This window comes from Argopecten irradians, chromosome 4, assembly GCF_041381155.1.
Source record: "Argopecten irradians isolate NY chromosome 4, Ai_NY, whole genome shotgun sequence".
Lineage (NCBI taxonomy): Eukaryota > Metazoa > Mollusca > Bivalvia > Pectinida > Pectinidae > Argopecten > Argopecten irradians.
Window position 1 is genome coordinate 27,674,265 of NC_091137.1, and position 14,135 is coordinate 27,688,399.

At 33.4% G+C, this 14,135-nt stretch overlaps 2 protein-coding genes across 2 annotated transcripts; both read left to right on the forward strand.

Moving 5' to 3' along the window:
- Positions 1-68: 68 nt before the first annotated feature.
- Positions 69-6,358, forward strand: LOC138321153 (fas apoptotic inhibitory molecule 1-like). Its single transcript, XM_069264609.1, has 5 exons — positions 69-136; positions 1,820-1,950; positions 2,339-2,561; positions 2,921-2,970; positions 3,527-6,358. The coding sequence occupies exons 2-5, from the start codon at positions 1,834-1,836 to the stop codon at positions 3,686-3,688; spliced, it is 552 nt and encodes a 183-aa protein (XP_069120710.1). The 5' UTR covers positions 69-136; positions 1,820-1,833; the 3' UTR covers positions 3,689-6,358.
- Positions 6,359-6,543: 185 nt separating this feature from the next.
- Positions 6,544-7,553, forward strand: LOC138322208 (ribosome-binding protein 1-like). The gene is made up of 2 exons (XM_069266256.1): positions 6,544-6,548; positions 6,758-7,553. Exons 1-2 carry the CDS (start codon positions 6,544-6,546, stop codon positions 7,551-7,553), a joined length of 801 nt encoding a protein of 266 aa, XP_069122357.1.
- Positions 7,554-14,135: the final 6,582 nt, after the last annotated feature.

The window sequence follows — 14,135 nt, forward strand, 5'->3', positions numbered from 1 at the left end:
ATGAAATCCAAACATTTTTTTATTATTGTGAGTTATATTAAGATTAAATGTCTTCAGCTCGGTACTGGTTTTTAACAGGTGCCCGGATGTTGTGTAAATAGTTGCCCAGCAGCCGATTTTAGGATTGTAATCGAAAGTAAGAAAATATTGATGGTGCATCTTGTAATATCTCGTGTTTCAGAGCTCATGATATATATATCAATTTTGAATTCAAACTATAGTTTTGTAGTGGATTTATGTTAGCCTACAACTGGTTTTGCTCCGCAAAAATATGAAAGTTACATAGGCCCAGCATGTCAAATACATTGTACATCACCTGATGCTGATCATTACATAGGTATTAAGCACACTGATAAGTCAAAGACCCACTACAGCGGGTCTTTGACTTATCAGCGCGCTAAATACCTATGGATCATAATAAATGTTTGACATGTAGGCTAAACTGTCGCCTGCTACATGTACAATATTATCAATTTCATACTCAACAACTGATATCTTTATTTGCAGTCGGTAAACACCCCAAACAAGTCTTTTACAACCGCCTATATAGCCGTAAAAACAGATACATGTACCCTTGATGGACCAGTATTCGTCACGATATTAAAATATTCTCGGATATCAACAAACCAGCAAGAAATAAAATGTACCAATTTTATCAACACAAATAGACTATATAATATTTTGTCTTACTTGTACAATAAGTTGTTTATCAACTCCTTATTTATCTATCCCGGTACGGAAGATTTCTACCCGCCGGTCGCTGGGTGATGGCCGATACTATAGGGACCTATTTTCGTCAAGGGGGCTGTTTGGCTTATTGAGAAAATTGAGATAATTCCAAAAAAATGCTGAGCAGCAGGCGCTTGTGAGATCGTGTTTAAGCTGAAAATTTCTTGTTGTTACATCTATTTTAAGTCTTTAAACCTCTTGGTCATGGAAAGTGGCGAACACCTCTGTTTACATAGAATAATGTTATGTTTTCAACAGTACGGCACCAAAAATTTCGGGTATGTTGAATCGCCAAAATAATTTGTAATAACCCAAAATCTGGGCTATGAATCACATGATCAGACATGTGACTTCCGGTACTTTGTTGACATACTGCTGATCAGTGCATGTGGACAGTCAATCGCTGACGGTAGGGTTTTAAAGTTTCATTTAAAATTGACTTAAAAAAATACCTTCATTTTGGGGTATATTGCTACATTGTTTTTATAAAATCACTTGGTTATAGCACACAACCTTTTTTAAGCAAGACAAATTTTCTTTAATCAAATCTGCTTTACCAGACGACACTCTTTATGAAATCATAGTTCATGAGATATAAGCAAAATTGTAAACATGACGAAAACAGGTCCCTGACAAATTTAGGGCACTTGACCATACATGTAATATACATTGTACACCTACATTGTATGCAAGACAATTACACTGATTACATATGTAAGTCAACATGGTGTACATTACAGTAAGCACACTGACATTTTCTTAATTCAATAATTGTAGACGTACAGGTAGCAGGTGTTTGTATGAAACCTATATGGCCCACATCATGCAGAGTCAATGTAGGCCTAGCTACTCTTAGTTTGAAAATTTGGGCTCAAAACATTTTGAGTTGTGAATTGGAAGCCATACATGTATGTGATTAACAATTTATATTATGTTTTGAGTATCTACACAGCTAGGCCTATATGTCTAAAGTAAATACAACATGTACAGTATACAAATGTATGTATATGACTACCTTAATTACTAGTTGCATCATTTGTATCCACACAATTGTTTATATTTTGTTGTTTGTTCCTATATATACTGACAGGTGAAAATCTGAAAATGTCAAATCCAGATACAGTTGCTAGTTGGAAGCTTCCCCTTCCTGATGGAGTACATATTATTGAATTTGATCATGGAACAACTTCAGGCAAGCGAGTCATTCGAGTAGATCAAAAGGTATTTAATGCATCCATAGGTAAAGTGATGTGGTTTACACTATGTAATGCCATCAATTCATGAGTCTCCCACTCTTTTTGAAGTTTATAATAAGTTTTCTTCTGAATAATTTATTGCAAGTACAAAAGTAATTGATTTCATATCAAAAATAAGAAATGCATGTATGCACTATAAGGCTTTTTTTTGATATATATATGTATATACTTCTGTTTTACAAATTTAAAAAAAAAAATTTCAAGTTTGATTTACTATAAGGTAAGAGTGAAAATTTACCAAGAAAATGTCATACAATTTTGGCAGAATAAAATGTATTAGACAAGACCTGGTTTGGACAGGTTATACTGTGAGTATAATGTTATAAAAACTTAACAAGAATTAATCTTGACAGGAGCTGATGAGAAAAGACTGGATGTTCAAACTAGTGGGGAGAGAAACCTTCCAGGTTGGAAAAACCAAATGTACCATTAGTATTGAAGCTGTTAGCGGATTTGCCTATGAATACACATTGGAGGTGAATGGAAAACCACTGAAGAAATTCAAAGAAAATCAGGGGAAAATCCAACAGTCTTGGCATGTTGTAGTAGACGGGGAAATCAAAAGGATTTGTCTAGGTATGTACAATTAGTTTTCATAATAAAAATTGTATATGACATTGCGAAAAAATTTAATACTATACATTTATTGTATTTGGGACCATATCTTTGTCGTATACCAGAATGTTAAAATAAGAGGCTGCCTTTTGAGGTTTTCCTATAAGTTTTAGGAAGTAAACTTATAGCTGTCAGCACGTATAGCAATTAATGAGAAATAAACGAAAGAAACTTGATGAACCAGCCAGGCTAACCATTGATATCATGAATAGTTTCGGTAGCAGTTCATTGATATTAATAATCCAAACATACAGAAACAATTCGGTTTGAAATGTTTCAATGTTGAATGATTGATAATACAAACTTCCTTCTCCTTACAGAAAAGGACACTTTAGATGTATGGATGGATGGCCAAAAGTTAGAAACAGGAGTAAGTATGAATAACCTATATTATATTGGTATATTACTAAAGTATAGTTTGTATGTGCATTAGAAGTACATCCATGATTCTCAGGCAGTCAGGGGTTAATTACTGCCACTGTTATTTATATCAAAGTTAAACTGAAGGCATGCATTTCAACTGAAAAAAACCCCAAAAAACTGACCAATCACAGGTCTACAATGTCTTTCTTTGAAGATTGTGTGGTGACACCCAACTTCAATGTCAGCAGCAAAGGAACAAACAACCTCTTTCATCTGTTGTCGTACACAGAGCCTTCAGTTTTGCTATGCCATAGTCCAGAGGTGTATATAATAACAGTGATAGTAACTCAGATCTGGTGTTACAAGGGCAATAGAAATATAGCAGCTGTATATTGATAGTGTACATGCAGTTGAAAATTGATACATCTTAAACATTCTAGTCATTATTATAATTGATATGTAAAGTGATCATATATACATGTATATTTCCATAAGTACCATATACAAATGACTGAAATTCAAAAGCTGATTGGCACTAAGACAGTTTATTTTACTACAACTAGGGTGAATTTCAAAGCGATGGCGATGGAGTGGAGACACATTTTATGATAAATGAAAGGATGGCTGGAAGAATAGTTGCAACGAGTAGCGGAAAGAGGAGTAAAGGAATCATACACACACTGTTTGTTAATGACGATGAAATACGGGAAGCCACAAATGAATAGATCTGATTATCACACAACATTACTGCAATGTATACAAATGTCATATAACCAACCAACCCTTGAATATTGCTCATATAGAGTAGATGAAATTCAGTATTGGTTGCTGTAATTAAAATATTAAACTTTTTAGGGAGATAATTTAAAAAGTATTAAGGGGAGATAATTTAAAAAGTATTAAGTTTAATACAAAAGATAAATAATGTTGTTTGATGGGGGTTGTCGTCCTTGTTTGGGTAATAACTGAGTCTAAGACGCAATAAATAATCATATGCTAAGGCAAAGATATTGAAGATATTATTATTAAAGATATAATATGAATCTTGCAGGCACAACTTTTCAAATAATACCAATCTTACAAGGGAAGATATACATGTATGTGTAATATGCAAATAGATTATACATGTAGGTACATTTTGTGTCTTGATCCTGGTTGTTCCTAATATGTCACTTAACCTGATTGGCTGATTCTATTACAAGTTTAAAGTGCACTTTGACACTTTTTTTCTACTTTTTTTCATTGATAATTTTTTCACTTTTATTTAAAAAAAAGATCAATTGCTAAAATTCAACCTCCATGGATTGTGATATAGAACTATAGCGTGGGAAGCAACAGGTGTTGTGATGTTTTTAAGATTAAAAATATACAACTCTTCTGTTTTTTGAAAAATTTGATTACCATTTTTCATGTATTCATTGTATATAGTTGATGGTTGTTATTTATAAGATAGACACATAAGCTATTATCATTAACAGTTATTTATATTGTATATTTATATTCATTTATTTGGTTGTTGAGTATAGGGTTTCGATATACCATTAAAAAGATAAATACATTGATGTTTATGTAGTGTTAAATTCCGTCCCACTTTTCTACCTTAGCTTGAAGACTCTATTCTTCAGAATCTACATGTTAGATTTAACTCCACATGTTCAAACATCATCATTGACAAAGATATATTATTGTAAGCCTCTGACTCTCGTTATGGTAACATATTATTGTAAGCCTCTGACTCTCGTTATGGTAACAGAATACATATCCTGCCAACATTTGCACCTGTGATTGCCAAAATATACATGCATGGGTTTGTGTTTCATGTACATATGATACAAAAGTTGTCCAGAAAAATACTTGTCTATTAAAGCAAAGTGATTGATGGAGTTTGTTTGGCTGAGAGATCATTTTAAAACTATTCTTCTGTAATGCTTGCTTACTTTATTTTGTTGTGTCTTTGATGTTGGTTGCAATTTCAAAATTTTATAGTTAAAATAACTCTGCCTAGTCGTTTTTTGTTGTTTTTTTTGTATTTTCAACATTATAATTATTTTGTTGAAATCACAGAATTATATAAAACAGATAATTTTATTATTTTGAGTTACTTCCCTTGGTCCAAATTCCCCAAGATAATGTAAAGGTGATCCACATAGATACATTTGTAACCGTGTAATTCTGTTGTTAATAGTTACATTGAAGACTACACTTAAATTTGGCCGAAATGTTTCCGATGAATGATACACACCTGTGACCTGACATTTAGGATGTACTCTGTCTAATCAGATGTGATGCATGCATGTTCATTATATTTTTTATAAAACAATAGTTTTATTTAGCATAATATGTGTAAATGGTTATTTTTCTATTTGTATTGTACATATTTCATGCTTTGTGATCAGGGTAAGTGCATTTATCCAGTCGAACTACTAAGAGTTTTTGTTAACATTCCAGGATCAAAGATTTTATTTGCCTGTTTGCTCATCCTGTATGGATTTTTCTCTTTTTTTTTTTTCTGGTTCTGAAATTTTCACAAAAAATCATGATTCACTAACTATTCGAACATTCCTTGTTATTTCATGCGTATATACAGGAATCCACTTTCCTGTAGTCTAATTCTGGATTATTACAAATGCAATATACGTGTATATTCTTTATCAGTGTTTTAAAAATAAAACTTGAGTTTTATCACATGAAACACCTTGAACACATACCGTATTGAGCCTTCATTAGCTGGAGTACAGCTATTACACAAATACCAAATGTGATGACCTACAATGTATTTATTTCACGACAATGGGACAGATTGTGTCCCCCGATTTTAGCCTGTCTATATATCTCCTATTAATATATTCATGAATGTGTATTTATGATTTTAACCTTTTGTAAGAGCACTAGCTGTACATTTAAGTTGTAATGCTATATGGATATTTATTTTCATTATGTGTACAATTTGTTGTTACCTTTCTCCTCCACATGAAAATGTTTCAACTTTGTGATATTAATTTTGTATTATCTTAAAATGTAGGATTATATTGTAACGTGATCTGTATTTCCTTAAAAGATCTCTTATTTTTTATATTCAATCTGGTTATTTACATCATATGGTACTCCTCTCTGAATTTTACATTTTATCTAATTTTGAAATTCACATTAATAATATGTAATTAATTATCAAGCAGTTATCAAAATTACACATCCCTTATGATTTCGGATTACAAGGAGTATTGTCCATGCTGCCTTATAATGTTGTATACTTGACCCAAAGAAATTATATCTATTTCAGCATTTTACCTTACCCGGAATAAAAAAACCTCATGTGACTAAGTAACTTTTTACACATGTATGTAACACTGAACATTGTCAACACTATATCTAAAAATAAAGATTAATCGATTGTTGCAATTTGACGTATGGAATGTTTCTAAGATAGAAATAAAAGAAAAGAGTGATTTACTTACTGATATATGTAGTAAATATTCAGAATTAAAGAAGTTATGGTATCACACTTTCATTTCATATCAATAACCAAGAAACAGGTATTTTACTGACACACAGTTTAGAACTTAATTGTATATGGGTTAAGATGTGGTAAGGTGGTATGGTCAAATGTGTGTGCATGTTGTGAATGGTTATAGAATTTAGTGATCACACAGATAAAACGAGTGCTGAGAAAGATTAGTGAGCAGACGGATGAAATGAGCACCATTATAAACAAAAATTAGGATCAGATTATCATGCAGTGGATGAAGTGAGGGATGCTGAAATAGCATTGGATGAAGTGAGGGATGCTGAAATAGCATTGGAGATGAAGTAAGGAATGCTGAAATAGCATTGGATGAAGTGAGGGATGCTGAAATAGCATTGGATGAAGTGAGGGATGCTGAAATAGCATTGGATGAAGTGAGGGATGCTGAAATAGCATTGGATGAAGTGAGGGATGCTGAAATAGCATTGGATGAAGTGAGGGATGCTGAAATAGCATTGGATGAAATGAGGGATGCCGAAATAGCATTGGATGAAGTGGGGGATGTTGAAATAGCATTGGATGAAATGAGGGATGCCGAAATAGCATTGGATGAAGTGAGGGATGCTGAAATAGCATTGGATGAAGTGAGGGATGCTGAAATAGCATTGGATGAAGTGAGGGATGATGAAATAGCATTGGATGAAATGAGGGATGCCGAAATAGCATTGGATGAAGTGAGGGATGCTGAAATAGCATTGGATGAAGTGGGGGATGTTGAAATAGCATTGGATGAATTGAGGGATGCTGAAATAGCATTGGATGAAGTGAGGGATGCTGAAATAGCATTGGATGAAGTGAGGGATGCTGAAATAGCATTGGATGAAGTGATGGATGCTGAAATAGCATTTGATGAAGTGAGGGATGCTGAAATAGCATTGGATGAAGTGAGGGATGTGGAAATAGCATTGGATGAAGTGAGGGATGTTGAAATGGCATTGGATGAAGTGAGGGATGCTGAAATAGCATTGGATGAAGTGAGGGATGTGGAAATAGCATTGGATGAAGTGAGGGATGCTAAAATAGCATTGGATGAAGTGAGGGATGCTGAAATAGATTGGATGAAGTGAGGGATGCTGAAATAGCATTGGATGAAGTGAGGGATGCTGAAATAGCATTGGATGAAGTGAGAGATGCTGAAATAGCATTGGATGAAGTGAGGGATGCTGAAATAGCATTGGATGAAGTGAGGGATGCTGAAATAGCATTGGATGAAGTGAGGGATGCTGAAATAGCATTGGATGAAGTGAGGGATGCTGAAATAGTATTGGATGAAGTGAGGGATGCTGAAATAGATTGGATGAAGTGAGGGATGCTGAAATATAGTTATCAAAAGAGTGAAGTGAATGCTGTAAAAATTAAAATTACAAACTTGTTTTTTCATCTTCCTTTCCCAACATTGTGTGATTGTGTTACATTGAAAATTGCATTCAACAGTAAGTCTATGTCGCACTCAAATTGAAAATATATATGTGCCGTAAGATTCATACGCACAAATCAAGAACAGCTTTCAATATGTTATTCACCACAAAAGCATTACCATCAGCTTGGTAATTTCACTACTTACTACTGTACAATGCGTGAGTTTTAATTTGACAACAGTAAACCTCCGGTTAATTCGAACTTGTAGATAGTTCGAACACGTAATTTTTTTTCAGGAAAACTGTGATTTTTCAGCTAGTCATAGTTCGAACACTGACTCTTTATAACAAATCCTATTTCAAATAGTTTGAACATGTCAAATTATGATCGTAAGAGTAAGGATTTTTGTCGGCATATCGGAAGTCAAATATAGTTCAAAATGGAGTTTTGGCAGTACTGCCAAAAAACACTAGTCTACAGTGCAGTAAAATTAATACACAGGGTAAAACCATGAAGCCAAGTTTTTGTCTAAAGTGTTGTCAGTAATTATTGACTTTTTTAGATATGTTTTTATCCTAAAACATAGAGCATAAAAACAATAACTATTATGATGCATAGATCTGTTTCGTAACTAATGTCTATAGAGCATCATACATGTGCCTTCGAATGATTTTCAAAATTTTATTGATCAAAACTTATTGTTTTCAATATATTACTGAAGAAAAAAGCCATGTCAAAATTTTCGTCCAGTTATGGCACATATAACATACAAATTCACCAGATAACAGTTTGGTTATGTGAGCTACTAGTATAAATCTCGCCTTTATCTTACAGGATGTCCTGGCGGACATTTGTTGAAAACTAGTCATTCATAGAAATTATCTTATGGAAATTCTAACCTAAAGACAACAGACACTATGTGTACAAACCGACGAAAGAAAAAAAAAACACCTTAGTCCAATGTTGTGACAAAATTAATACCAATCCGTTGTGTAAGGTCTGTCAAAAGAAATGATTGTGATTATTGTTATACTTGGTGTAACATGAATACTTGAACTTTTGATAAACTGTATTGTCACTATTGAATAAATGTGTATGCTGGTCAGGCAATTAACTGAATATGCACTTGTGTATGTTTTCATTAAATTCCAGTTAATGATAAAAAGCGAGGAATGCATACAATTGAGAGTTTATATCGGTCTATAAACAAGAAGCAGAATTACAGTGCAATTAAAATTTACAGTAGCCAGGAAATGGAAAGTCAGTTGGAAGTTATCCAATAGTATTTTAGAACTGCACAAGATAGACGGCCTGATTCCTGTTACCAACATTCGTGAGCTTGGGAAAGAACTATGTATATATCATCGGAGAGGAAAACCTACTGAAGTTGATTTTTGTTGCGAACAGATTATTTAAAGATGCTCCACCGCTGACAAATGTTATTTTTTCACTTAAAAAACTGGAGCAGACGATTTGGTATTTTTCTTCTGATACAAAAGTTACTTACTTTACACCATTACCATCATTGAAAAGTTTGAGATTCTAATTTTACCTTAAGTTAAAAATATTAAAAATAATTAATTGTATCCCGAAAAAATTCCGTGGCACTATATCTCACATGTAATGAAGTACTGATTGCGCATGCACCAAAGGCAAAATAAATTATTTAACATTATTTTTTGTGTTGATTAGACATATGTACACGCGATTAAACACAAATTATTGTTCAAATGAGGAATATCATATATGCTCTGTCGGCGGTGGAGCATCTTTAAGGGGCAGGCGGTACAACGTATATAATAAGGGTGACGATCAAAACCCGACATCTTGTATTTAAAAAGCCTTTCGAAAGGTTGTCGACTCAATCTGCTGATGAAATGCCTATGTAAACCGTGTGAGAACTTTATATTCAGAATTGGAGAAAGCCTTTCACATGGATGTTCCGCTTACCAAATGCTAATGAGTGGTGAGACGGATGTCGGGCATCTTAGTACCACCAACATAGACACATTGAAGAAACTTTGTATATCTACTAGGATTATTAAAAAAAGAAAAAAGAAAACCTTCGTCCTCCTTCAGGAAATGTTAATGAATTTGTATATTAACTCATTGAAAGTTTACTTAACTAATGATGCAAAATTATCACGATAAACACTTAGTTTATATAACTATAACTTAAAGAAGTGTACTTAGAATTAGAAAATACCGTAATGTGAAATGTGTGTATTAAGGATGTCAATACGTTTGTGTTTAAGGTATATAATTATGTTTTCTCTGTACATTGTAAATGTGAAAGAAAATGAGAGTGCATTTTAAAGAACAGGAATGAAGAAGCTCCAGGTGCAATACTTAATCTCTGTCGTTATAGGTTGATGTGGGGATGTCAAATGGCAATTGTGGAAGCAGCGAATCCAATGGATCCGCGTCATAGAATGGCGACCAAGACAGATTTTGATCCTCTGAAACTTCTAATCGAAAAAATGCTTTCCAAATAACACATGAAGAAGCTAAATATTAAATTGCAAATAAACAGGGAGGGATAAAAACAATACAGAATGAAGTTGCAAGTACAATACGTGTTCGATATTGTCTAAGAGAGTGCGGCAAACGTTGATAAGTGTGCTTAATTTCGCGATTTGTTAGAACCTTTCGTAGTAGTGAAATTTTCGCGATAAGTAGAACTTCAGGCTCTCCGCAATATATAGTTTATAAACTGTTATAAACAAATAATGTTCGATGGATTTTTTGTTGTAAAATGACAATGCCAATATAAGTGTAAAATTGCTCTCGCGTGAATCTCTTTGTTTTCGGTAATGAGATTACTGCAATTGAATCACGCCATCATATCAATTTTAAATTAGTATGGCAGAATTAAAAAGTTTATGCTCACACAATGACTAAACAATACACACAATGCTGATAAAATTGTATTTACTAGATGTCAAAATCTTAAAGATGTGTAATAAAGCATCAATAATAGAGTTCCGTCAAAATCGATAAAGTTAAAAAGACAGAATTGAGACTGTAAAAGCTCCAATAGGAAACAGTTGGTAATCATAGACAGTCAGTGTTGGGGATAATGACAACGAGACAACGAGAACGAAGAATTGTGGGTAGCTCTAGTGGAACTTTGAACAAGATGGAATCAATATGAAGGAAATATACATGTACCCCGAAGCAATTTAAAGCAATGGTATGGACTATAACAATGACCTGCAATATAGAATGGAAACAGGGAAGTGGATGCCATGGATAAAAAAATATATGAGAAAAGGCAAGCAACAGCGTGGAGACGATTAATAAAATAAAAGGGAGACAACAATAAAATGAGGTAGAAGTGTACATCAAATTCTACAGTGGACAGATAGCTAGAATAAAGGTGTTTAGATCATTTTCATGTTCAATTTTCTCAAACAGTTCTAGTTGAATTGTTCCATTTATATCGTGTTGGAAAGTAGGTTTGATGTAAACGCTCTTACCTTGCTAATAAATGTCTACTCGGTGTCTGCCATGTTCTAATTTCTCCATTGCAAGACAACTTTTTCGGGATGTAATATATTTTTCTGTCGTCATTTCGTCATCGTCTTTCAATTGTCATCCTGTGCATCTTCCCGACATTTAAAGACGGTTAATGGACAGTGGATAGTTATTTTGTCAGTTGTCATTTTGGTGTAATTTGCATGGTGTTTTGCACTGTAAACATTACACACATGTTTAGTTCACGGAGTTGTCGACGTCCTTGAATGTCGCTGGTGCGATGTAAAACAAAATCAACCCATCATGTGAACTTGACAGTATACCTGTATTCAGTATTAATGCTCTCTAGTGGTTGTGTAACTGGCATTTTACACATAGTTCAACATATCCAAGCAGAATATTTGAACGAATTGTGCACGTTATGTTCACGAATCGATACACCTACCAAGAGCACAAATCTTTTAGAACTCTCTGATATAAAATACACACCAGTTACAATCAGCAATAACTATCAAAACAAATAACGAATATGGTTCTACAGCCTTCATTTAGTTTACGTAAAGTTAAAAGACATGTATCCTTTTATGTCGCGCGCTTCTGAGGCCAAAATGTTTTGATTTAAAATCTATAACAATATCAGAAAAAATGATATATTTGAATGTTTTTCAACGGCTAATTACACTGTATTAAACGATGCTGATAAAATATTTTTATTTGAATCTTCAATATAAATCTTCGAGATAGAAGAATCAATAAAATAAGAGGCGAGATATAGAAGAATATTTTATAGGAAGATTTATAGAAAGGTACAAATGTAGGTTTGCATTACTCACTGTAATAGGAATAACATTGCAATGGGAATAGGAATGTAAGGATAAGAATACAATGAAAATATGTATTTCGTTCACATATTTCGAGTGTAGATAAATGGATATTCAATATGATATGTTCAAGGTAGATGTTCTTATTGACAAAATAATTATTTTCTATTATATATTCTAAACATAACCTGTAAATAACATTTCTTTATTCAAATACTATTTCTTATTCATGGATAATGAAACAATTTGATTTTATAAATAGTTGACACGAGCAAACTTGTTATAGATCCCCTTAGTGTCTGAGAAATATACATTTTCACGGATGTTAACATTTATGACTACGCCGTACCGACACGTACTTATATCGAATCAAGAAAATATTTCCAAGAAAAACCACGAGACCTGCTAACAAGACAAGATGGATGATATATTGCCGCTCGCAATGTTAACGTAATTGAAATAAGCCGTGTGGTGACGTTCTGTTATTTCACAGTCACACTACGCTTAACAAGTGTTTTCGCTTAGTAAACGAGTGAATTCCCGGTGATATACACATTCTCTGTTTCGACAGCATTACCTTTATAAATACATTAGATATGGAGGTTACCTTCATACCATAACGTACAAATGTAATAGCAATTTTCATAGGTTCAAAATGTTGTTGGCTGGTTGAATAGACTTTGGCTTAGATAGCAACATGCAGACACACCCAGATACCATGATATGGAAATTTGTATGCAATGAAGTGCATGTTTTAATGTCTGTACGTTTCGGGAGGCTGTGGTATATTCGTGTTATGTCTCATTGTTATTGTGTTACTACTACCCTCTTTAGAGCACCATTTCAATGGAGTACGCATGGACAACAGCAAAACCGACCCTGTCACATTATTCTGATAGCGGACAAAACATTTATCCCAATTCCAATGTGGGAATGAAAACAATGGTTTTCTATAGTTTGCTATTTTCATTTCCCGTGTAACCATCATTATTTTGGAACTCGCCGATGCTATAGTAATTAAGTATTAAATGGTTCAGCTCTCTGCCACAAATCCAATTTGCTTACGTCCTAGTAAACTATTAATTAAGCCTATTTATAGTAACGGTTTGTTTACAGGCGAATCTCTTTTCCATTATAATTTTATTTTCTAAGCTAGATAAATATAAACTTTTTTATTATTTTACATCGATTGCGAAACAATTAAGTTATACAACTTATACAAATCACTTTCGATGGCCCGGATGAAAGCGCGCGAAGGGTCTTAGAGTGGGAGGAAAGCGGAGTGCCTGGAGAAAACCCACGTGATCGGGAAGGTGACCCCTGACCTTTTCACGTCCATGCCGGGGATCTAACTACAGCCGACTAGGTGTAAGATACAGTAACAACAACAGAGTTCCTCGTAATGAATCGACAATAATATTTGTTTCATATCATCGAACAATATCTAAAAACTACATACATTTCACATACACAATATTTCAGAAATAGCGGGAAAATAAGACATCGTAAAATTTTTAAAGGTTTGATTGTCTACTTGGTCGACAATGTTACAATTTTCAATATTGTCTTAAAAAGTACATTTGTGCAATAATCATAACTACCAATAAAGTTGAGGATGAAACGCATCTGCTATACATTACATGGAAAATTTTATAAAATAGTTAAAAATACCAAATCCCACCGCAGTGCTATCCCTAATAATTGATTATTTTCTTCTTGTGAATATTCAGTAAGACTGTGAATTATGATAATTTTATTGTTTTATGTTTTCCACATACTAACAATAGTAAACAGAAGTCACTGATGCGTGGATAACACATTGACAATCACGCAGATTCATGGTTGTAAAAAGCTACACATTTTGAGGTCATACATCACTTGTATTCACCTGACCGCGACCAGACAGGTAAATGTGAAATGTAAATTTATTTTTATCTAATACGCACTGAATTGTTTTATCTAATCGCTACAATATATACCTGTATAGTAAAT

Bases quoted from the DNA above. Each gene is read 5' to 3' on its own strand.
- LOC138321153 (XM_069264609.1), top strand. From the start codon at position 1,834: ATGTCAAATCCAGATACAGTTGCTAGTTGGAAGCTTCCCCTTCCTGAT. The intron at 2,562-2,920 runs GTATGTACAATT...TTCTCCTTACAG, and splicing joins AATCAAAAGGATTTGTCTAG to AAAAGGACACTTTAGATGTA. The intron at 2,971-3,526 runs GTAAGTATGAAT...TACTACAACTAG, and splicing joins GCCAAAAGTTAGAAACAGGA to GGTGAATTTCAAAGCGATGG.